Here is a 26,874-nt window from a genome sequence, read left to right as displayed (position 1 = left end):
CAAGCTGGTGGCTGCCGAGGGGGTTGGGGGAGGGATGGAGTGGGAGGTTGGGGTGAGCAGATGTAAGCTATTACATACAGGATGGATAAACAACAAGGTCCTACTGTATAGCACAGGGAACTATAGTCAATATCCTATGATAAACCATAATGGAAAAGAATATGAAAAAAGAACGTATATACGTATAACTCAATCACTTTGCTGTAGAGCGGAAATTAACATAACACTGTAAATCAACTATACTTCAACAAAAAATTAAAAAAATAAAAGAATGAAGCTTCAATAATTTGATGTCACAGGGAACCTCAAAGGTATAAGTCAAGGAAATAGCTATGGTGAAAAAAGCTTTAAATGTTTATCAAAACTGTCTCTGAAAGATTAAGGTTCCTGCCTCCTTCCTTGTACAAGGTCTGGAGATTACATTTGGAATCAATATAGTTTCCACACTGTTTTCAATTTAATCTAGATTTTGGCTTGGTTGAGTCCAAGACTATATAAGAAAGAGGGCCAAAAAGGGCTTAGTAAACATATTCTTTAGTAATAAATGGGTTGGAGCCCAGTCCCCAGTGCCCCTGATAAATATAAAACCCCATCTGAGCTCTGAGGTGGAGAGCAGAATCGGACTGGAAAGAGAAAAGTACTAATAGGGATTTGGCTTCTAGTCCCAACTCTGCTATTAACTGCAGGCCTTGATCAGGTCACTATACTTCTGTGGGTCTGCTTCTTTACCTGCAAAGAGAAACAGCTGGGCTACATGACCTCCAAAACCTCCACTCTTATTCTGTTTGTAAAAGGACCATCAGCTCTAAAATCTGGGATTTAATAACAATGGCCAGACCTCTGAGAACAGAGGACTTAAGGGGAAATGGCCAATGGTTAAGTCCATAAAGGAAATTAATTCTGTGAGGCACATTTTTAGGTACATAAGTATTCTGGAGAATATAATACAAAGTTACTAACATGCTAAAATACCACAAAGAGACACAAAATCCACTGACTATTCCAAAGTAGGCAGAAATGGAGTTTATAAACTTGCCATTGAGCAACAAGCACAACCAGACCATTTCTACTAAAAAACAATTTCCACACTACAATCATCTCTTCCTATACCAGGCTTTTTCTATTGTTAGAAAAATACCCAACGCAAATAAATGGAAAGGGGTAGATTTATCTATGTCTGTGTGTGTGTGTATATATATATATATATATATCTCCTTTAAATTTGTCCTTGGGCAAGCTGTGGGCAGCATTTCTGGCAAAGCTATTTACATTCTGGATAATGATGGCAACAATGGAACTTCTGCACAAGGAGGGGAGGAGAGAAAGAACAGGCTAGGAATTCAGAGAAGGAACATTCTCAGGACTGAGTGTGTTTGCCCTGGCATGTTTTCCTTCCTTTTGGCAATGCTATCACCACATTAATGAATTTGTCTGCAACAAGAGAATTTTCCCAACACTTGTTTCCATTTGACCAGGAACTATTTTGAAGATATTTTAAGAGAACATATTTTGAAAACTGCTTTTATGGAAACATGATAAGGAAGCAGCAAGTCACATTTAATCCATATGATTTAAGATTTTATTCACTACCAGACATTTTCTAATGATAACATTTCAGTGATTTGATCAGATAAAATTCAGAACTCCTTTGTTCAAATTTTTTGGACAATTATTCTCTGGCATGGATCAAGCATTTATAAAAAAGGGGGACAACAGGTACAAAGGTTTAGCTAAAAATCTTACCACCTCTGTCCTCTGTCTTTTATCAGAAGGGAATCAGGAGATTTATAATTCTGGAGGAGGAATCCAAACCATGCTTAGCTGATGAAAAACTACATATCTTAGAAAACAAAAGCACAGATTATTAAAATAGAAAAATATGCCATGCTTTTGCTTGTTCCACTCCAATACTCAATTGCTCTAGAATAACAAATCTCTTGACCCATAGGCTAATAAAGAGAGAAAGTAAATAACGCTGTGCCGAGTCATGCTGAAAACTGTTTTTTATTTCAGACTGTTTCTGTGTCCAATCCCAGGAGGGGATCTATACAAAGTTGTACACTTTCGAATAACTGATATTGGGGTCAATATGTACATGAAAGAGGCAAAAAATACTTCCGTCTTTGTTCCATTTACAAGTGGGGATATTTTTAGTGATCAAATTTGTGGATACAATGAAATACCTAAGGGCCAGTCATCTATCCAGAAATTTCATCCAGAATAATCTTGAAGAAATGAGGTCTAACAAGGTGACTCATGAAACAAGGTAAATCCACCCTACGGTAATAGGGTGAAAAGCACAAAAGGCAAAAATGAAAACTTTATCCCAGAGATAAAATGAACCTGGACTGCAGATGGTTGAGGCAGCTGTGGCTGATATGATTTAATTATAAGCTTATGAATTCCTGTGAGAAAACAGTAAATAAATATATTTAATTTCTCTGATATTCTATCTTCAGGACAAATACCCACATAAAGTAGACCATTCAGAATGAAACTGATTAATTCTCTATTTTTAAAGTAGATATAATTATTTAAAATATATTTATTAAAGATTAAATCCTATCTCCCCTAGAAGTATCTCAGACTATAAATTTTTTAAGGGCAATAACTTGGATCTCCATTCCAAGCATGCAGGAGGTGATCAGAGTTAGGGTGTTCCAGATAAAAAAGGGGTGGGGATGCTGCCAGCTTCACTGGTGACAGCTATACTGCCAGCTTTGTGCATTAGTGCACCCTCAGATAGATTTTCATCTTACCTCAGACAGCCAGGCCCAGCCCGTGGCAGCCTGCACCCAGGCAGAAGTCTCTTCCGAGAGCTGAGCCTTTCCTACTCAGGAGAGATGGACCTGGGCCGGTCTCTTCTTGGGTGAGGAACCAAGCAAGGAGCTCACTCTCATTGCCCTGTGTCATGGGAACTTCTGAACTGATCCTGTGTGTGTTCAGGAGATCTAAACTCAACAAGGGGTCCTCTTTTCTGTTTCTTCCTTTCTCTCTGATAATATGGAGTCTGAGGAATGGGCTGGATGGATAAGAAAAGTTCATTTATTCATTTATAACTAAGAAAAGGTGAAGTGTTATCCTTCAACAGCATAACTCTTCTACCAACCTAGCAGATTACCAAAGCCTGCAGCCTTAAATCTACTCTCCTGCACATCCATTTTTGGAAGACTGTAATCTCTTTCCTATCTCCATAGTTTACCTTTCACTCTCCTGGTCATTCATATAACCACACTGTCTGAATCAGGCAGGATTTATTTTCATGGTCAGAGGCAGCAGAGTATGGACAGAACACACTGGACTTGAAATTTCGAGACCTAATTTCAAGTCTCTGCCACTGTTACTACACAAAGTCGTGGTTAAAAGATCAGGCTCCAGTCAGACTGCCTAAGTTCCACTTAGACCTACTGTATCTCTTTGCCTTTCTGTCTCCTTATTCATAAAGCTGGGTTAAATAATGGTATCCACATACCACAGGACTGTCACCAAGATTTAAGGAATATATGCACAGCATGTGACCAGTAACTCATGAGCTCAGGCAAGTAATTTCATCTCACTTTTCTCATCCTAAAAATGAAAATATCTGCCCCTACATATCCATCTCTTAATCCTTTAGCAATTGTCAAGAGCATTAGAAGGTATTTTGATTATGGGATATTAGTTTTTTTTATAACCCTATCACACTGGAAATGGCAAATACAGTTACTCTAATATTTACTATTAAAAAGATTGTTCTGATTGTATTTGGCATATGGAAAAAACACTGGACTGGAAGCTAGAAGGCAGACTCTGCAACTAATTAGTAGTAATATATCTCCACCTTCCTGAGTCTCATTTTTACAATCCTTCAAATAACGGAACAGGATGATATAATCTCCAAAGTTCCTTCTAGCAATATGGTTTTCACCAACACCAAGAATATGAACAAATCTTGAACTGTGTGAACAAGCTTTTCCAAGGGAACTAAGATATTACTCTTATTTGTTTTTAAAAGAATTTCAGTTTAACTAAAGAAAAATGAAGCTAAGAATATATGTTTTCATTATAATACCAATCCTAAAAGGAAAATGAATTTTATGCCCAGAAGATGTCAGAATAACCAACCAGCTCAAAAGCTAGAGGAACTAAAGTTCAAGTAGGAACTAACCTAAACAGCAAGTTAGGTGGAACTTTCATACAGCAAATGGAAAGATTATATAATTATGAATTGCCAAAGGCAGAATTAAAACTGACATAAGCCAGCTTCAAGAAGGAAATGCACAAACCTTCTCACAGAAGCAAGCATGTGCAAAAGCAAGGTTACCCCTTAGAGGTGGCCTGGGGAAGGGAAATCAAAGCCGACTATTATTTTTACTCTGGCTATACAGCAAGATGAAGCTGAATAAATTTAGATATTACAAACTGCTAACAACAGGTTTTTCATTGACAGGGCCAATTTGACTACTGACTTCTTCCATCATTGAGAACTTCAGCACCTAAGCCAAGTCTCTCCCCCACCAACTCCTGTCATTTTTAGTGACATTATTACCTACACAGACCACCCTCCTCACACCCTGGGGCCTCTCAGTTCTCTAAGCTTCTTCTTAATGATCTTTCCTCGGTTCTATCTCATTCACACTCCCAGGACATGCCTTGAAGTCTGGCATCCCTACAAATAGCTTCACTTCCAAAATCACAAATTCAGACATCCCCTCTCCCACTACGGTCTCCTATCCTTGTCAAAGAGCTTCCCACCCCATGAACAATTCTTCCACCTGTGAACTCTAATCCACTCACCCTCCCACTTTATTCCTACCTACCACCCTCTTATTTTCACGTCTTCCCCTAACTAGGTTTAAGAGCTATCACCATCATCACTCTCTGGCAATTCTCTGCAAATCCCCTGCCCTCTCCCCTCCAAAATACCCATCTACAACTGGAGAAAACCAATCATTCACAATTCTTACTTGGACTTGAGGATGTCTCTAAACAGGCATTCACTCATTATTCACTAACTCACTCAACAGATATTCTTCTGCAGAACAGGCAATGTATAAAGCCTGGAGGTGGGGAGACGGATTTTTAGTAAAACAGACCCAGGAACTGCCTTCATGGAGTTTATATCTATTGGGTTGGCAGGGAGGAGAGATGTAAGTAAACAAATGTATCAATTTTAAAAAGTATGCTCTATAACAACTTTTGTGGATTCAACATCCCCTATAATTTTCCTCTCTTCTTTCTCTAGTAGCTTGCTCCCCCATTCTCCAATGACTTGGACATTTTACCATTATTCTGCAAATCTCCCATTCCCTTTGCCCCTCCATTTCTCACTTTGACTTAATAGCCCTGCCCTTTTTTTTTGGAAAATGGGTGCCAATTGGCAGGATCCCTCATCATCCCCAACAAAATCCACCCCCCCACATGCTAATTTTTCCTGCCTCAACAGCTTGCTCAAATGTTCATGTTCATGGTCTTCTCAAGCACCAGTCTTCTATTTGTGTTCTGATCTTGTCCCTTGCTACAGTGTCAAAGGCATTGCTCCTTTAATTCTCCTCCTGACGTCCAACATCACCAAGCTTTCCCTCTCTTCTAGACAACTCCCTGCAAGGAGCAAAATCTCCTATTCAAGAAATAAAAAGTAAAGCCTTCCTTTTATCTTCCTCTAGGTAACAGCCTCATTTGTATGCTTTCCTCTATATAGATAGATTTCTTCAAGTAATGTGTATCTATTGGGTTGGCCAAAAAGTTCATTCGGTTAGTGAATAATTGTTCAATAAAATTATTGGTGAAAATAAAAAATGTGTCTTTTATTTTTACTTAAAACCGAACAAATTTTTTGGCCAACCCAATACACCAGAGTTTTCAACCTTGGCACCTTGATCCAAACCACCAGTATCTCTACTCTTTCCCCACAACAGCAGAGTGATCACTGAACCTGTTTAAAACACTGCAATGATTTTTTTTCATTACATTAAGAATATAACTCAACCATTTAACCTGGCCAGCAAAGCTCTACAGGACCTCGCCCTGCCTACCACTTGGACCGCTTCTCATATCTCACACTCTCGACCCAGCCTCCCAGCCTCATCTCTCTTCCCTGAGCATGCAAAGCTCCTGCCTCGGGGTCTTTGTCTTCACAATTTCTTCTGCCTAAAATGCTCTCAATCCCTGACCTTGGAGGATCAGGGCTGGCTTTTTTCCCCTTTTCATTTAAACCTCAGCTTAAATTTACTTTGTCAGAGAAGCCCTTCCTGAATACCTAATCTAAGATAGCTATCATGTCAATTCTATCACATCAGTTCTCTGCATAAAGCTATCAGACATTTAAAATTTTGTTTTATCTCCCCCTCCCGTCATCACAAAAGGATTTAAGGGTGAAGGGAGCAATTTGTTCACTTCTGTATCCCTAGCACCTAGAATAATGCCCTGCACACAGCTGGTATCTGATAAATTTGTGGAGCTGATTAGAAGACGATGCAAGATGTATCCATTTTATGAGAAAGCAGGTTCTGCCTCAGCTGCTAGACATAATCTTTTTAAAAAATCTATCCTGAAAAATCTCATTTTCAGAACTCCAGTAAAAGGAGAGCTTTTAACAATGGCTTATATTCTTATAGCATTATCTAAAAAAATTTTTTTAGGAAACTTTTCTACTAGAATGTAACTGAAACAGGAACTAAATTCAAACCCAAGGTTGCAAAAATAGAGAAGTATATAGGTGATCTTAATGGAATTTGCTTCCTCAGTCTAAGAATTCATTCTATTTGTGGAAATATAGTGGTTCAAGTAGTCTTTGTTAAATGACTGACCCCAAACCTCTCATGCATGACACACTCCTCTCTACTCCCAATCCTGGTCTACTCCTGACTAAGCAGGGCTCAGTTAAGTTACTCACAATAGTTCCTGAGGGAGTAATTGTACAATGTTTCCAGCTAGGAAGACACAAAGTAAATGGTAAATATTCTAAACTCTACAGTTAGTCATACCATATGTTATAAAACTCCATTCCAAAAATACTGTGAGGTAATTTCTGGCCATAGTGAAATAAAAAATGTATTATGCCAGAAGAGTCTGTGAATCTGCCAATGAAAAAGGTGAAAACATTTCCTTTAATCACTGGCACAAGTAAAAAGAATATGGTGCACTGAATATCAGAATATCTTTTAATTAAAAACTGGTGGCAGATTGGGAAATTTAGAAGGAACTCAGACAGGTTATCTAGTCTAGTTTCCTTTGGAAAAGAATGACCTAAAACCATTCTATTTAGATGACAGTCTGACCTAATTGTAAAGGCCACTGGTATAGCTCAAAATAGCATTCTAATTTTTGTTATTGTCCATGACTCTTTCGTTTTGTTTCTATTTACTCAAATGGACTTGGCTAGCTCTTGCCATATGCTATTGACATCAGTTACACTGAAGAATGAGCTTGGGTTTTTCCCTGGCCATTCTATCAACATTCGGCAAACACATTAAGTGGTCTCTCCAGAATCTTGTTCTCAACCGTTCCTCTCACACAGTCAGCTTTGGTATCATCAAATTACAGTCCAGACACACGTAGCATATAGCCTGCTCCTGAGAGGGTCCTCCTCACTGTTAATATGGAGATACACACAGGTAGTATTTCAAAAGTGAGTTTCTAGACTTGTTAGCTGGCTCTTACAAAAGAGTTTTCTATTTTAAAAAAGTATAAATGGTGACAGAGTTCCCAGGCTGGTCTTAAGGCTATCTACAAAAGATTCTAAAATACTCTATAGTTCTATCTGAAATTAGTAGAATACATGTCTATTAATATACTAGTCAGTAGACATTTAAAAATAAGATTAAATGACAACTTTAAAATTTTCTGTTGAATGCTAGTGTTTAAGTAAAATAGGTAGATCTGATGGAGACTACTGTAGATCTTGAAGGGAACTTTTCAAGGTACTTTCAAGACCTTTAGAGCAGGGGTCCCCAACACCCCCGCCATGGACTGATAGCGGCCTGTTAGGAACTGGGCCATACAGCAAGAGGTGAGCGGCGGGCGGGTGAGCGGAGCTTCAGCTGCCACTCCCCATCGCCTGCGTTACCGCCTGAACCACCCAAGCCCCCACACCCCCCGTGGTAAAATTGTCTTCCACAGATCCAGTCCCTGGTGCCAAAAAGGTTGGGGACCGCTGCTTTAGAGGCTGAAAAGCTTAAATTTAATATTGTACGTTGTATTTTATCAGAAGACATAATTTTGCCCTCTTGGGTGAGGTTTATCCAAAGTATTACTGTTATTGGATTTCCCTGGTGGCGCAGTGGTTAAGGATCCACCTGCCAATGCAGGGGACACAGGTTCGATCCCTGGTCCGGGAAGATCCCACATGCCACGGAGCAACTAAGCCTGTGCGCCACAACTACTGAGCCTGCGCTCTAGAGCCCGCGAGCCACAACTACTGGAGCCCGCGAGCCACAACTACTGAAGCCCGCGCGCCTAGAGCCCGTGCTCCGCAACAAGAGAAGCCACTGCAATGAGAAGCCCACGCACCACAACGAAGAGTAGCCCCTGTGTGACTCAATGAAGACCCAACGCAGCCAAAAAAATAAAATTTAAAAAATAAAAATAAATAAAAATAAAAATTCTGCCTGTTGAAAAATAAGAGAACAGATTCTCCCCTCCCCTTCTGTTAAAAAAAAAATTATTACTGTTATTATTAGCTGTAAACGGGAGCCTTCTTGGTTCATATGAAGAGAAAAATGGAACAAAGGGAAACACAAGTGGAGGAGTCAGACTGAAAAAAGAAGCAGATAAGAATTGCTCAAGTAACAAGGAAAGGGAAAAGGGAAAGGAAGAAAAGGAGTGTAGAATAGCTATACTTAAAGGTTTATTCCAAGATGGAGTAAACTAAACTGTAAGCAGAGAAACAAAGGAAATAGTAGGTACACTTACACGCACAAATAATTAAAACTGAAGGTAAAAAAGAAAGGAGGGTGGTGGGAAACATGGGGGCCAGCAGGCCCTTAGCAAGCTACCAGGTAAGAATTCTGGCCAAGGATTGCTTGGTGGCTTTCTAGAACAAAACACAGGAAAAGCATAGACTCAGACAAAGATGTAGACAGGACACTCAAAAGACATGCACTTGCCATATGTTTTTAAATATTTACTTTTATAATAAAAGGGAACTTACTGCAGAATATTTGGGAATTACAGAAAAATGGTTTTAATTCCCTTAACAGCCATGGATAACTACAGCCAGTATTTGGCATTCATACTTGGAATTTGCATGGAAAAAATTATTGTTACACTATATAATGTTATACATTTTCCTGTGTGTTCCATTATTTATTTATTTATTCATTCATTTATTTTTTGGCCGCACTGCATGTGTGACTTACAAAATCTTAGTTCCCTGACCAGGGATTGAACCCAGGTCCCTGGAAGCGACAGTGCCAAGTCCTAACCACTGGTTGGCCAGGGAATTCCCTCCTATGTGTTCCTTTAAAGATGGTGTTAAAATATGAGTAATGGTTGTGAAACATTTTGTCCATTAAAATGTACCACAATTTAACTACTTTATTATCAACTGGGTGATTTAGGTTGCTTCCAACTTTTAAGTTTTAAAAATAACACTGCAATTTACATACTCTTGTATATTAATCTTAGTGTACACCTCTGGGTATTTCCTTATTTTAAGTAAAATCACTCAAAGGATACAAAATTTTATCTATATATACTGTTAGGTTGGCTACATCATAATAACTTTGCCAACAATGTTTAACCTGCCAATTTGATAAGTCATATATTCTCTTATTTTTTTAATCTGCATTCTTTGGATTAGACACAAAACCATTTGTATCCTATGCTTATCGATTATTTTTAATTTTTATAAAAAATTGCTCCATGTGACCTCTGTATATATGAGATCACTCATTTTTATTTCCCCACACAGCAACTGCAAGTCTTATCTTTGACGGATAAAAGCTCTTCCTTAGTAGATGAGCACACGTGTAACGACTGAAAACTGTGAATCTGGAGAAGTAGGGAATATGGCAGTCTCTGTAGAAACTCCTCTGCATATAACATAATCTTCATGGGCTGGGCATTACTTCGGTTTTGAAAGAGTATTTGTAAAGTCCTTACGTTCACCTTCACATCTCTGAAGCTTTGTAAAGACTATTCTCAATATGTGAAATACAATTCTTGTAAAAGCCTATCTCCTCCATATACTCTTTCTTCCTCAACTGAGCTGCTAATTCACACTTCTCCTAAAAAGCAAGGAAATGCTGTCACTAAAGCAAATGCAGTATTTTGTATGTGTTGACTTTTTCCTCCCAACTAGTGAAAGCCTTACACAGCCTTCCTAACTATTGGGTAGAATGCCATATATCATGTATTCTGAGTATTTAATACATTGGTCAATATCAAACATGCAGAGTTCATTTAATTCCATTATCTCATTTTCTAGAAGAGGAGACAACAGTTCTGATAAGTATCATTCTCACAGTCAAGGAGAATCAGGGCCAGAACCATTCTTTCCCACTCTTTCCTGAACCAGTCCACTGACCAATCACATTCGCCTAATATACAGTGACACACCCAGCAGCACTGCTAGCATTCTAGGAATGTTTCTGAATGAAAAAGATAAAAGTCTGTACTTTCAAATAAATCAGAACTTAAAGATTCAAATATAATTTACATCAAAGCAGTCTCTCTGGAAAACGATGCAAATATTTCAATGACATTACAATTGATTAAAGGAGTTTTATAATTTCCTTTTGAAAGAGCCCATAGGGCCAGTTTAAAACAAGATCATAATCCTTAAACTTAAGTCACTTTCACAACCATATTTCATTTTAGATTTCAACTGATGTTACTTTGTTTTTCAATTCATCTTATTCTCTAGAATTAAATGACCTTTAGCCATTTCAAAAATTTATATCCAGCTTCAAAGCATCAAGATTTGCCATCACTCATGATATTCAAAGAGAATGTAAAATTCCAAAAGATGAGCTTAAGATGTTTGGAACAATGATGGCATTGTAAGAGTAAGCTCGTAACTTCCCCAGGAGTCTGTTTATATTCCTTCTCTTTCCACAGAGGAGTTGAGGGAGTTTACTGCTATTTGGGGGTAAAAACTTACTTAAAGACGTAAACTGTTTCTGAAAGGACTTTTGTAGTTATACCTCATGCAATCATGTAACTACTGAAAACTCTCTAAAACTGTATTTGGAGTATATACCAAAGATGAGCCTGTCAAATTACATTGCATATACACTTATATATGCATAGAAAAATGTTTTAAAGTACATTTTTATGCACTTTATGCAAATAATGATATCTATTGAGGGATAGGACTATAAGACATTTTAATTTTTCTTTACTTTTGCTCACCTGGACCTTCTTACATTCCTACTATGGATATGGAGCATTTATACAATTTAAAAAATACATAGTAATATTAAACAAAAAACTATATACATATACATTTTAAAATTCCAAGAGCTAAACATTAAAATACTTAATCTAAATTTGCACATCTCAAAATTTGGCTCAGAAAGAAGGGTATGCCTGCCTAGATACTATAGAGGCAGGGTTTAAAAAGAGCAGTGAAGTTGGATTTATCTTATCTCCTTGCCCTTCTGTATAATTCTGCAACTATCTATACAATTCAAAAAGGAATCTTTGCCTATTCTACATGAGCCACTACCTCTCAAAATGTTTAACGCACATTCTAACAGTAATTACATTGTTGACGACCTGAAAATGGGTCACCCCACACAACTGATTAAAACTCTCTTATGCAATCTTCCTTTGGAGGAAACAAGGACAGCTTGTACAAATATTTCAACTAGATCTACTTCCCTAAGAGAATATGGTACACATTTGTAGGTATTACCAAGTTCTAAAAGCACACAGAAAGGCAAAGGAAAAATTATAAAGAAGTTAAATTTGCCTAGTCATTTGTCCTAACCAATTTCATGTTACATCATTAATTTAAGAAAGTACAGAGGCTTCTGCTGTGTCATTAGTTAATAAACAATGTCTGAAGTTTAGATATTTACACTTTGAAAGTTATGCTGAAATAATTATATTACCTGGAAATATATGTTAAGACAAGACTTGAGAAAAAACTACATTTCTACAGGATATGTAATTGCATTTCTATAGGTTCATTGTTAGTTTCAACAAGCTATACTGTTTCCTTTCTGACTAGGAATCTAGGGTAACAAAACTAGATTTACCAAGCCAATTTTTAGTCTTTAAGTAAATAGGTATGTATGGAATATATCTGAATGAATTTACATGGTTTGGACGTTCTGTTTGTAAAGGTTTAAAGATCATACCACTCAACTACATAAAAGTTTTAAATGCCTATATAGAAAGAAACACCCTAAAGTTAAAAGACAAATGGGGGATAGGGAACCAATGTGACACAAAAGCCCTCCCGAACTGAGTGAAACCTACATTCCACCACACTGGAATGGAACTGAGAAAGGGCTGGTGTCCCAAGTATGCTAAGGTATTAAGTCAGATACATTCAGGGATTGTCTCAAAGATTCAGCACCTCACAGCACTCTTCCTACATCACCAGCTGATAACTCTAAAACTTGGAGGCCCTTATAGTAATTCAATTATCCATAAAGTATCTTCTCAATTACTGAGTTTAAAAACTCAACTTTAGGGCCCTTAAGAGGAAATCACCAGTTTATTCTTAAAATGAGCACTAAGAATCCCAGCCTAAGAAGGGATTATAGATGCTCTGTAGTATTTTTATAGCATGAAATTCTAAAACATATAAAGTAGCTAGATGTCAGGGGGCTAGGCCGTTGCATCTGACTGGGAATTAGCCTGTGACTATTCTAACGTTCCTGCATTATTTATCCGAGACAGAAATGTGGGGGCCTAGAATCAAAACATATAGCTCAGAATGTCTTTGGTCCACCTCTTTTAAAAAACCCTTTTGGGGTGGTGGGGCAGTCTAAATTCCAAGAGTTCTGGCATTAGCTCTGAAGACAAGCCCACAGCAGTAGCAACATATCTGAAACTAACAATTCTGAACATGCGGTTCAGTGTGACAGAGAATGCTCTAATAGATTCCAATTTTATCTTCTTCTTCCTTCTTAAAATTGGTCAATATTTTATAACATTTTAAAATCATCTACAGAATGAAACTTTTAAAAGTGGGCTTAAGTTAGCTAAGTTACTACCATTCTACAGTCTCAAAATATTTAAAGGTTATCAATCTTCAATCAAATATACCTCTATAGCATCTGATGCTAAAATACCTAAATTGTCACTAAATGCCTTAATAGGGGTAATAGGTTAATATCAACAATTAGGGCAGAAGATGAAGGTGAGGAAAAAAATACCCTTTATACAACCCCACTGAGGTTTCTTCTCTACTTTCTTTAGCTGTTTAGAGGGCTAAAAAGATTAGGAATGTAGAGAATGGAAAAGGGTACCCAGAGTGGGAGTGAACAAAAGTAAAGTAGGATATACACAGGATTTTTAAATGGCAGAATTAGAATAGGCACTGTAAAATATTAATTCCAACAATCTGGCATTTAAAATGAGATTTAAGATGTTTATTATTTTACTGCTAATAGCCTGAATGGACAGTGGGTCTTAAAATTGTTTAATGTGACCCTGACAGAAAAATCTAGAGTTATAGTCATTACAAGCATGCAAAGGGTATATTTAAACATTTTCTATCACACTATGGAAGTACCCCCCCCCACCAAATTACTAATTAACCTAAGCCAAAAAAGGAAAAAATTCAGTTAAGTTAATATTTCTGGAATTAATGATGTCCCATAAAATGTAGGATTTTTTTTTTTTCCATTTCAAAACTCTCTAAGGAGAGAAACTGGGTAGTTACATACCTATAGATGGAGATTTGAAAGGGTATTTATCAGGAAGATCCACTCTAACTTTCCATACTCCACCTTCATATGGTGCTGAAATAAAAGCAAAAAAGTTAAACATTAGGATTGTGCCTCCAAATCAGAAGATAAATCTGAATGTAAGTTAAACATTAAATCCTAACCTGTTTTGAGAACCTTGCAAATTAATTCCTTCAAGAGTCAGGGAATTCTTATAACTAACTAACTACTATAACTAGTAGGTACTCTATGTTCAATTATAATACTTTTCTTTAAAAAATCTAGAGTTAGCAAAGGTTCATTTTCTCCCCCAAATTTACGTGATTCTTTAAAGTATCAAACACTGTTCAGTTATTTGGTAAGTAATAGCCTACTGTCTCAATCTATACCATGCTCACCCCACCCCCAAAAAACAACAAAAAACATTTCCACAAAACCCAGAATTCACAATTCATGTTTAATACTGTCACACAGAGATAAAAGAGAAAAGCATATAAAGTAATTATGATAAGAGCAAGATTTCCTCACTGCTTCTAGAATTAAATTAAATTTACTTTTCAAAAACTACACATATCACCATCTCCCTTGATATTCTCACTGTCTATTAAGGAATAGAGTAAAAGATTGTAATAAAAAACACATACCAACACATATACTTACTTCCTTGTGGTCCATAAAACTTCACTACAAATTCATTGAGTCCTCCTAGGATCGTAACCTCATGCTTACTCTCGATGCTAAGGTGGAAGGTAAAGGAAATTACACAGGCTTTATATTACCCAGAAGAACTAAAGATGGCTTCCTCAAGATATGCCATTTAAAGTGTTACCAACATTTTATAATGAAAGCAATAAAATATAAAACATGAATAATAATTCTTGTAATTTAAAAGGCAATATACGCTCTTGTGAAAAGAATATGAATGAGCTTTAGATTCAGAGAAGCTGGGGTTCAAATCCTAGAACTGCCATATACTGAATTTGAGCCTAGACAAAATAATGTAAACTCACTCCCTGAGCCTTTTGTTCTCCTTTGCAAATCAGGAAAACACCACTTTACAGACCTCTGTGAAGATTAAATGGGTTACGTATGTAAAATGTGTAAGACCACATTGTATATATAAGTATGAAAAATAGGCACTTAATTTTAGTTTTTCTCCCCTCTGTACTGTCCTCACCCCATCCTATCCCCAATGACCCCTTAACATAAATCCAGCATTCCCTTTAGTCAAATTCAAGCACTCAGCAAAACACCGATTCTCCTGAACTGGAAATGCTGTGCTCCTAAAATTACACATTTACTAAGGAAGTCCCCATAATTTTCTCCCTGGCTTAGAGAATAATCAAAATAACTAGTGATATAACCTTGCTATAAGTAGCATTGCCAAATGCAAAAGACAAGCAAAAAAAAAAATTTTTTTTTTTAAATCTTATCTGTAGTATTTATTTTCACCTACTCTTTTCCTCCCTCTTTTCCATCCCCTTGAGACTGGCCTCTAGGTTCTTATGTGCTCGGGGTTGGAATCACAGAGCGCTAACACTTCTGTGTTCCCTTCCTCAAAAATTTACTTGTCCCGAGACCCACCCCTTTAAGGTACTAAGATTCGACTATAGAAACCAAACCAACCCACATCAGCAGAAGAGAGGGCTACTGGCTTAATATCTGTTTTGTCTCTGCTTTGTGGTCTAACCCAATAATGACTCTACTGAGAAAAATTTTAGATGGTGGGGGCTTTCGGGAGCTCTCAAATCCCACTGTAACCTTAAAAAAAACCACCAACAACAACCAGATATGACAGACTGGTCTCATCTTTCTCAACCACCAGTGCAAATTACATTTTAATTATGTGTACTATTATACAAAAGAAAAAAAGCCAAAGAAATTTTAAGTGATCTCTTAAATAGAGAAAAATGTTAGTTTTAAAGGCTTGAAATTAAGTATTTGGCTCTCCAATCCTTTGTCCTGTAGGCCACAGAACAGAGGCCAGGTGTATTTTTGGCAAAGTCCTTGCTCAAGAGCAATGAACAGTATCCACTAGAGATATTAAATAATAAGATAATTCAGTCTATTTGATCTCATTCTTTTTGAAAACTATTTTAATAACATGCACACTGAAAGGATTCAAATAGTATCCACATTGGAAAATTGGCTTCATTTCTCATGGTCAAACGAAACATGCATGCATGCTTTGGTGTACTAAATTCTTCCTGGCACCTCCTTACAAAATATTCCAAAGCTAATGCTAATGTAATAAATTAAAGTACATGTTTAAATTGTTTTAAAACAAAAACAACCAAAAAAGCTCCCTTGTGTTAGTAAAAGTCAAATCTAGTTACAATAAACAAAGTTAATTACAAATAACTAAGTTCTCAAAAAAACAAACAAAAAAAACCTTGGGGATAAAAGGCTTTCTTAAGAATGACACCAAAGCCAGAAACCACAGAGGGAAAAATCAGCAGATGCAAGCACACACACACATTTAAAACTTCTATATTATAAAAAATAAAGTCAGGACAAAGGACAAACTAGAAAGAAAAGACCAGAAGAGCCAAGTTGAGAAAACTGAAATTAAGCCATAAAAAGTCCAACTCATTAGTTTAAAAATGAGATATTTTCCACTATTAATTCATAAAGATGAAAGAGCTAGATAAAACCCAGTGTTCAGTGGAGTATAAATTGGTATTCCTGAGGACAAATTTAGCACTATACTACTTAAAATGAATTTACTTTTTTACTCAAATTTCACTTCTTTCAAGTTATTTTTAAAAAAACAAAAAACAGACACTGCTGGTGGGAGTGTGATACGGTTTCAACCACTTTGGAAAACTGTTGGCACGGTAAAGCTGCACACATGCATGTCCCACACTCATCAGCACTATTCCCAGTAGACAGGAATAGCTATGTTCACCAAAACACATTTAAGAATGTTCGTATAGCACTACTTGTAATATCCAAAAATTAGGTTACAATCCAAAAGTTCATCAACAGTAAAAAGGATAAATTATGGTACAGTCACCCAACAGAATATTACACAGCAATAAAAAATTAACTGTACATGTAAATGGATGAGTCTCAAAGATATTACAGTAAGTGAAAGAAAGCAGATACCAAAGAGCACATACAATATGATTCCATCTACACACATTTCAAACAGGCTAAATGAATCAAGGTGTTAGAAATTAGGATAGTGGTCACCCTCTAGTGGGGCCTGGTCATTGGAAAGGGGTTTGAGAGGGACTTCTAGAGTGCCGATTACACTTTTATTTACAGTTCCATTTATCAATGAGCTACAAAAATGATTTGTGCACTTTTTGTACATATGTTACTATTTAATAAAAGAAGTTTACTAAATATAAGACTATCTGATACATGTACAGATATTTTTTATTTAAATTTTTAAAATGAAAATAATTTAAGTATTTATCAATAGGAAAAAGAATTATAAGCCATTTATGCAACAGGCTGCTACTAGTGTCTATTATTGTTTACTAGTGTCTTCTCCCCAACCAGAGCTCCTCTAATGTATGTTTCTGTTTAACTTGGGGTATCCAGAAGTAGTCAAAATGAATACACTGTAGTACCACATATAAAGATATCTCAGACATTAAACTAAATAAATTTGCAAGGATAATAATGAAGTAAGGTAGAGGATTAAATGAGTTTAACAAAAGAAGTCAAACTAATTTTACAATATAAGAATCTGTAAAAGCAGCATTCCCTATCAATCAGACCTAACTTGCTATGAATGACACTAATCTACAGCAATTACTCTTAATTAATCATTTAAAATTATAAGTTATCCACATGAATGTCCCCTCTAGAAAACTGAAGATATCTTTTCTATCTTTTATGTAGATGCAGTTAAGTCTGGGTTTCTTCCATTTTGTGATCTGTTTGGGATTTAGTCCATGCTGTTACCTACTTTTCAAAGAAGATTCTCCTTTTGAAAAGGTCATGTGAAAATGAGATTAGAAATTAATGCTCCAAACCTCCTCTTTCCCATGATCCCTGGTATAACCCACATTCCAGATACACTGGGTCTGTCTTAAATTACACATTATACTGTAAATTAAAGTGTTATTATAGTCCATTTCACATGAAAAGCTAAAAGTAAACTGAATGAAACCTTTAAAAACTTCTACCAAGTTGGTAAAATGAAGAAGCTGTACTAAATTTATGCTGCCTTGGAGTGGTACAGACACTAAATCAGATGGAAAAAAAGAATTTAAGTTTAGTTGAAAGAAAAACACTGCATTAAAAATAAGCCATTCCATCACCATGAATGAATGACTTACCCACAAAAAATATAAAATTACTTGACTACTGTTACCATGTATATTTATGGTAGAGGCCACGAGTTTCTATCTGCTCCCTGCTGCAAAGTCAAGGGCAAGGAAGGCAAATGAGAAGGCAGGTTACAATGACAGGTTACAATGATCTATTTCTGAGATGTGCTGGTCAGGCTAGTAGCCTGGTGGGAACTCACTAGAAGGTTCCTTCATTACTTTCTCACTTTCAAAGCTTGAAAATATAAAATATCCTTCAGATACTGTTCTGGTAAAAATATGTTAAATAAACCCATAAAAATCACATTTTACTCACCTCTAAGTTATTTGTAAAATACTGCTTTTTACTTACTTAGCATTTCACTATTAAGGAATGTCAGCATTTTCAGTAGAATAATGATTAACATTCCCAGGAACCCAAGTTCATTTCACTTTTAAAATGCCAGCCACCCACCAACTTATTTTCCCTGAATGGCATTATGATTACACAATGTAATATTTAAAGGTTAATGCCAAGCCGTCAAGAGATAACTGACATTCTTGGCAAAACGTGTCTGTCGGGATTTTAGAAATGATTTTTATATACTTCTGGGATTTTCCAGAAAGGGAGCCAAGGGCTAAGCCTGTTAACAGGTCAAGGATTCAGACAGCATTGCTTCCTAAATTTGCTGATAGTGAGTTTGTAAGATAAAGGAAGGTGGCCTCCCTGAGCTGTGCCCATGGCAGTAAGGGACTAGGATAAAGAACGGGTTGCTTCTGTGCAGAAGGTAAAAGCAATTTGCGTGGGCTTTCTATCCACATGTTCAGACCAGTCTGCTTAAACTCTCCTTGAGATTAATCACATCACGAAAGTTGAAGAAACTGGGCAACCTTCACTACCTAGTTTTCTTGATAAAAATATGGTATGTCTACTAATCCACTAACGAACAAAATATCACAAAAATAATACTGTGAGGGTTATGTTTATAAAGAAACCTTCTCCTTTAGAGATATAAATTGAAATATTTACTAATTAAAATGTAGGTCCAGGATTTGCTTCAAAATAATCCAGTGTGGGAAGAGTTAGGAGAGAGAGGTACAGAAGATAGGACATTGGCCCTGAGTCAACAATTACTGAATCTGAGTGATGGGTACATGGGGTTTTCATTATATTTTTCTCTCTAGTTTGAATTTTTTCGTTATAAAAGTTCTGAAAAATTAATGTAGTCAGTTATCAGAACTTTAGCATTTAACAAGCATGACAATTTAGAAGAACTTAGCTACTGCAGCTCTCTTAAGAGCTTATGAGGGACCTTCTCTGGTGGCACAGTGGTTAAGAATCCACCTGCCAATGTAGGGCACGCAGGTTTCAGCCCTGGTCCGGGAAGATCCCACATGCGGCATGCAACTAAGCCCATGCACCACAACTACTGAGCCTGTGTTCTAGAGCCGGCGAGCCACAACTACTGAAGCCCGCGCGCCAATAGGATTGTCTATTTTGTTCACTGCCATTTCCTAGCGCCTAGAAGAGTACCTGGCACACAGTAGGTACCCAATCAATATGTAGAAAATGAACACATGAATGAAGCTGTAAGGCAGGCATAGACTGAGGCTGCCAGTCTGAGATCTAAGGATAGATTTAGGTTTCTCAGAGAGATGAGGTGATACTATTAAGGGCAAAGTGGAACAAAGATGCTAAGTTCAGTTCTGAACATGCTAAATCTGAAGTATAAATGGACGAACCAAGAGGCAATATACTGTAAGCAGCTTGGGAAACTTGCGATTTAAAAGGAGTCACCTTGTAAACTGCTTAACTCGGAGTTTGTTTCTTAATCTCTAAAAAAAAGGGGGGGGGGCTTTACTTTGGGGGGGGGTTACTACCTCACAAACAGAATTGTTGAAGATGAAATGATCTATCTACAAAGGTATCTACCTGGCTCAGCGTCAGACAGAACCAGGAATTCAATTTTTTTAACATAAAATAAATACACAAGCTGACTAATTTCCATGTGACTAAAATTTACTTAAGCAACACTTTTTTTTTTTTACAATATCTAAAAAAATTAAGTTTCCTTCTATATCCTTAAGCCTTTCTTTTTTTTTTTTTTTTTTTTGTGGTACACGGGCCTCTCACTGCTGTAGCCTCTCCCGTTGAGGAGCACAGGCTCCGGATGCGCAGGCTCAGCGGCCATGGCTCACGGGCCCAGCCACTCCGCGGCATGTGGGATCTTCCTGGACCGGGGCACGAACCCGTGTCCCCTGCATCGGCAGGCGGACTCTCAACCACTGCGCCACCAGGGAAGCCCCTTAAGCCTTTCTTGATGTTAAGTCATCATTATGAATAATAGTTGCTGTACAGTACTACAAAATACAATGATGCCCTTAGGAACCGTAAGGGATATACTTATTTCCTGAAGTAGAAATTTCCCATACTCTTAGGCTGAAGGGATTGGCAGGTTCTTTTCCTAGTTTCTCTTCCTTCTTTAGCTGCGTTTGAGAGCCGTCACTGGGCTACCATTCCTTCAAATGTATCTATGGTAGGATGCAAAAATCAGATAACCAAAGTTCACGGAATTTTTTTTTTTTAAAAGGGTAAATAATTCTAAGCAAGACATTCTCCAGTAAATAAAATACATAATTTTTAGCTGTATGTTTTCAGGTTTACAACTAAACTAAACAACTTCAGAGTGAGGAAGTTATCACTTATTTAAAAATAGCCTCTTCAAAATAAATATGTATTGTCCAGAAGTAAGTAAAGCAAACAATTTGACAACTTACTATGACATACTGAACACTTAAGACTCACTAAGGGGTAAAAAGTAGCATGCATGTATTTCTTTAATTTTACAAAGATAGTGCAAAAATTAAGTTAAACAGCAAGCATGTTCATTACCACCCAGCAGACTGTAAATCATACTAGCCTTTGGAGTTTTGGGGCTTTTTTTTTTTTCTCTTCTCAAGTTTATGCTTTCATTTAAAGCTTCCATGTCAGAAACCAAAGTAAACACTGGCATGATATAAGTAAATGTTAAATGGGAAAATCATTATAACTTAGCTCTTCCCTAGATGCATTATTCTGCTACCAGATTCCCAAATAATAAAGTAAAAAACTCAAAAGAAAAATTAAGAGTCATAAGTTATGGAAAATAATTTTTTCAAATAGGTTTTAGAAAAAAGAAGTGTATCAGAGAGATACATAAGAAATCTAAGCACCATTCGACCCCAACAAAATGTTTTATACAGCAGATTTACAAAGTCAGATAGTCAGAAATGACCCAGTTGCAGAAGAAGTGAGAGAGAGAAAAGCAAAGGGAAATATGGAAAAACAATGAGGCCATCTTGAGACCAAGAAAATACAGTCAAAACAGAAATAAGATTTACATTTTCTAAAAAGTTCAAATTCCTATTAAACACCTCAAAATATTTAGAAGGCTATTGATAAAATAGAAACAGCTCTTTAACATACAAACTTTTCTTTTTTTTTGATCTTTATTTCAAGTTGGACAACTGCAGCCCAGGACTTTCTTTTTTCATTTTAGTTATTTATTTTTGGCTGCATTGGGTCTTTTTTGCTGCATGTGGGCTTTCTCTAGTTGCGGCAAGAGAAGGCTACTCTTTGTTGCGGTGCGCGGGCTTCTTACTGCAGTGGCTTCTCTTGTTGCGGAGCACGGGCTCTAGATGCGCGGGCTTCAGTAGTTGTGGCTCACGGGCTCTAGAGCACAGGCTCAGTAGTTGTGGTGCACGGGCTTAGTTGCTCCGCAGCATGTGGGATTTTCCCGGACCAGGGCTCGAACCCGTGTCCCCTGCATTGGCAGGCGATTCCTAACCACTGCGCCACCAGGGATGTCCCTAATATACTTTGATGCTTTGCTATTTTATGGCAACAAAGCATTGCTTATTTTTAACTAAAAATATACAAATCCATGTACATAAATTAACAGTGTATTACTTAAATAGTATTATTACTCTTAAATAACTCATAAAAGGTTAATGAAAAGCTTACTTTTCAGAATTCGGTTTGTTACAGCTTGATTCACAGTACGTTAAAAATAAATCACCTTCCCCCAAAACTGCTTATTTTCTTAAGTGTGATAATGTCATTATGCTTATTTAAGAAAACGTTCACATTTTTAAGAGGGGCCTACTGATATATGTAGGTGTTAAATGACAACAATGTCTGGGATTTACCCTAAAATATTTCATAAAGAAGAGAAACAGATGTGAGAGAAAATACTGATAACTGTAAAATTTTAATTTGGATAATGGGGATTCATTAATTTTTTTTTTTTTTCTGCGGTACACGGGCCTCTCACTGTTGTGTCCTCTCCCGTTGCGGAGCACAGGCTCCGGACACGCAGACTCAACGGCCATGGCTCACGGGCCTAGCCGCTCCGCGGCATGTGGGATCTTCCCGGACCGGGGCACGAACCCGTGTCCCCTGCATTGGCAGGTGGACTCTCAACCACTGCGCCACCAGGGAAGCCCTAAAGTAATCTTTAATCTTGTGTACACTTGAAAATTTTAATGACATTATTTCTTTTTATTTAATTTCCAATACTTACCATTTCTTTTTTTTAAAATCAGAAGACTGTATATATTTAACTACACTCTACTTATGTAGATAGGGGACACTCACTGCTAAAGAACTATCAGCTGGTCAAACACCCAGTTTAAATGTGTAAACTTGGAATACAACTTTGAACTGCTGAGAAAAAATAAAGACTTGCAAAATTCTCAAGATGCAGGATACCCCAGAGACATCAAGTTGACAATGAAAATCCAAACCAATGATCTAGAAAATCTGTTAAAAATTTTTTTAGAAGATAGGACATATTAAAAGAAAGAACGCTGTCATTCCAAAGGCAGACTACCTAATCACAGAAGGCTGGAGAAGAAAAACACATGAATCACAACCTTATAGATGACAATAGCACCTGAAAACTTCGAAGTCCCAGGCAACGTATAATTTCCCCAGAGATGAATTCCCCACAGTCAGGTGGCCATCTGCAAAATCCTAACGGAAACGTCTATTTAAAACACATTCTACCTCCCCTTCTGGGCTACTTCACCAAGCCATCCACAGTGCAGAGCAAAGTGCATCATGAAGCAGCTTCTCAGTAAGAAGCTAATACTGCTTTATGGAATATCTATGCAGTGTATTTGTAATCATGTTTCCAGTGTTCTTCTCTTCTCAGAAAATCCTTGAGAATTTTACTTCTTTTATTCATTTTAAATATAGCAGACCAGGTTTTACCCTAACACCTGACATGCAGACTACAATGTCACTCAATGAAAATAGAATTAAGCTAAGTGTTTGATAATCCCTATCCACAGATATTCTAATCAAGGCCTATGTGAGTCTTTCACAGTAAGCAGTGACATTTTAAAGGAAATATTTTCTTTGCCAGTCTCCAAGTGAAATATAGTACATTACAAATGCAAGGTGATGTATGAAAATTAATAAATACCATGAAAATTAACAAATACCAAGCAGTGGTACCCATTTAGTAGATGAAGATTATGGAAGAGTGAAAAACAGTGGATCACAGAAATGAGAAGGAGATCTTAGATATATGGTCATAGTCTTAAAAAAAAAAAAAAAGAACAATCAACACACCTTGAAGTCATGGAACTACTGATGCAAAGACCCAGGTCCGCGACCCAGGCCATGGCTCTTCTTCCTCTCCTTCTCTGCACTGGCTAATTACGAGTTTGTGTCTCTAGAGACCAATGATTCCTCATCGTAATTTTATGACTTCAATAATCTCAAGGAAAATTTCTTACAGCAAGCTCTTTAAAATTCAAATATAAATGCCTGTAAACCCAGAACAAAGGGGGAAAGATAACAATTGGCTTGCCCTTATAAATCACTGCTCTGTAAGCCCTGGTCTCAGTGCCTCCTCACTCCCTAGTTCTTTCCCAGAACATGAATGACCAATGCCTGCCATTCCCTTTACTACTCCATGTTCATTAGGCAGAGTAGATGTCAAATGTTAATAACAACCCTGATTTCACAAAAAGTATAAGGGGGAAGTGAGCAGCACAGACTCAGGCTTTTTTAAAGCAATACATGTACAAAGGAATAAGTGGCAGGTTCAAGATCACTGTCAAGATTTTATACTGAAAAAAGCACAACTACAGATGAATACACTGGATAGGATGCTAAATTAAAGCACAATCCACCATGTAGAGAACTCTGCATTCCACAACAAACGAATATGCTTTTATTCAATTGGGCCCAGTTTCTATTACCCATTTGGAAGACTTATGAGAGGTAACATAGCAAGTATCTGTTGGAAATTTAATAAAGGCTTGGCTAAACAGTATAAAAAAAGGATTAAAAAGTAATCTAAAGTGATACAGAAAATAGCAGTGTCTTCTTGATTGAAATTCTGCTTAAAAACTATATCCAAGGGTAGTTGGTAGGCAAATACTCTATCTGATATGTTCAAGTAGCCATTATAAGCTGCCTTCATTTATCACCTTTATAAATAATTAGGATAAAAAAATGGGATAAAAAATTACCAGAAACTTTAAATGTTGCTTTAAAAAAAAAAGTCCATAAGGAAAATAAGCGAAAGAAATAATATTTTAAAATAGAAAAAAAAAGTTTCTTTTAAAGAAACATCCTACCCTAAGAAAAAGAACCCCAATGTGACTGAGTTAAGTAGAAAACCCTGGAAAGTCAAGAGATGTGGGGTGAAAGTGGACTGTAAACTAGGTGTGCAATGTGATACAACAAGGGAGGTTGCAGCTATTTTAAGCATCATACAAGTAACAGGTGACAGAGCTGAGAAAGGAAGCTTTCTTCCTATGTTAGTAAACTTGCTAGCTCAAGACCAACAGAAATGATTAATACATACTAAGAAATGGGTTGTCAGGTACAATTAAGAGACATGGGAGTGATAAATATGTGATAAGCTAGCCTAATAATTTAAACAGAAGTTTGAGATTTAAATATACACACACAATAAAGTGAATAAAGGCTGTATTGTTATGAGTTATGGTTAAGAAGTTAAAAAATCAAGGTTCTCACTACGAGTGTTTCCTGAATAATTAAACAATGAGGGGAAAAAAATTGGTTATTTAGCAAAACAAGAGAATATAAACCTAGACATACACAACAGTGGGTATATATATAGTAAGAAAATTTGGCATTGAAAAGGTGACAAAACTATTAGGTTTCCCTCTCCCATGTCTGTACCATGGGGAGAAGTAGGATTGATAGGCTCAGGTGCCACTAAGTGAGACAAACAGTTTGCTGACGGCACAGTCACAGGGCAAGAGTGCAGTTCTGAGAACGCCTTACAGTACAGCTAAACAACCTCATCTGGTGAAGCACTGAGTTCTAGGTTTTTAAAAAATTGTCTTTTAAAATATGTGTGGGGCATAAAGCAGCCTCCCCATTCCCTTAACGCTCTAATCCCACTGCCCAGATATTACTATTGTCTATATTAATGTTTATATATACACACATTAACATCATCATGTACACCCAGACACACAGGTGTAAACTCCTCTGTAAACACCTTTCTTCAGGTTATATATGGAGGACCTCTTTATTAGTACACATAGATCTAAGCTCCCGTAAAAAAAATGCCTGTGCAATGTCCATGTACCATAAGTTAAATAACTAAGCATCCATTAGTGAGCAGGTAGGTTGCTGTTAGTGTTTTGCTATTACATGGTTACAATGAACATCTCAGTATGCGTATCTTGCTGTACTTTTTTTTTTTTTTTTTTTTTTTTGCGGTACGTGGGCCTCTCACTGTTGTGGCCTCTCCCGTTGTGGAGCACAGGCTCCGGACGCGCAGGCTCAGCGGCCATGGCTCACGGGCCCAGCTGCTCCGCGGCATGTGGGATCCTCTCAGACCGGGGCACGAACCCGTGTCCCCTGCATTGGCAGGCGGACTCTCTACCACTGCGCCACCAGGGAAGCCCCTTGCTGTACTTCTGATAGTGCCTAAATGTCTTTCAAAAAGGGTGCATACAGTCACTTTCTAACCACTGTAATATGAGCCAACCTGTTTTCCTCATACTCTCAACAATATTGGCATTAAAGCTTTTCCACTCTGCTGACCTTCCTTCTTGCCTCTCCAACACAACACCTGATTGTGAAGGTGGCCCTCCAAGATTCATGAACAAAAACACACTAGGATATGAAGCACCTTTCACTAACTATCTCAAAGACAAAGCTAGCCAATTAAATCTCACTTAACTCATCGAATAGGTTAACTACAGAACCTGGACAGAAAAAGCTGAAAACAAGGAAAGTTTAGTCTGACATGGCATCACACAATTAAATGACAGGAGTAGTATCTTACCTACTTCTCTAAATGCTTAAATCTTTTATACGTCTAAACTTATGCCCCAACTAGGATGTGAAGTTAATTTCTTATTTCTTGGGTGAATCTGATATTTTAAATAGTTCTCTTCAGACCAAACTACGTTTGCTGTTACAGCATACAAAATAATGAATTCTCACAAAAGAATTACAGATTTGAATACTTCAACAACAGATATTTAACATTTAAAGAAATACGTTAGTCTCCAACTTACTAAAAGCCACACAGTTTACCCCTGACTATTTAAAACAAATGAGAGATCTTGTAGTAATGACCATGTAAATATTATTCACTGCTGAGCCATACAGTACTATAAGATTTTTTCTTTTCAGTATTTTTTCTCAAGGAAATAATCATTGCCTTAAATAACTAAGCAAACAAGAAACCAATGTATCTATCATTATTTGTCCCTCAACTCTGACAGAACTGTCTCTTGAT

The 26,874-nt window shown here is 37.0% G+C and overlaps 1 protein-coding gene across 1 annotated transcript in view; it reads right to left on the bottom strand.

The window, feature by feature from the left end:
- The window catches only part of UBE2H (ubiquitin conjugating enzyme E2 H), a 97,081-nt gene that overhangs the window by 25,717 nt on the left and 44,490 nt on the right, over nucleotides 1-26,874 (bottom strand). Inside the window, exons 2-3 of the mRNA XM_030853801.2 lie at nucleotides 14,487-14,563; nucleotides 13,827-13,901 (exon numbers count right to left, since the gene is read on the bottom strand). Coding sequence (XP_030709661.1) covers nucleotides 13,827-13,901; nucleotides 14,487-14,563 — 152 coding nt within the window. The remainder of the gene's footprint in view (nucleotides 1-13,826; nucleotides 13,902-14,486; nucleotides 14,564-26,874) is intronic.

The sequence above is a fragment of the Globicephala melas genome, chromosome 9 (genome assembly GCF_963455315.2).
Source record: "Globicephala melas chromosome 9, mGloMel1.2, whole genome shotgun sequence".
Lineage (NCBI taxonomy): Eukaryota > Metazoa > Chordata > Mammalia > Artiodactyla > Delphinidae > Globicephala > Globicephala melas.
Note: the sequence above shows the minus strand (reverse complement) of the source record. Positions and strands in the feature narration are given on the sequence as shown.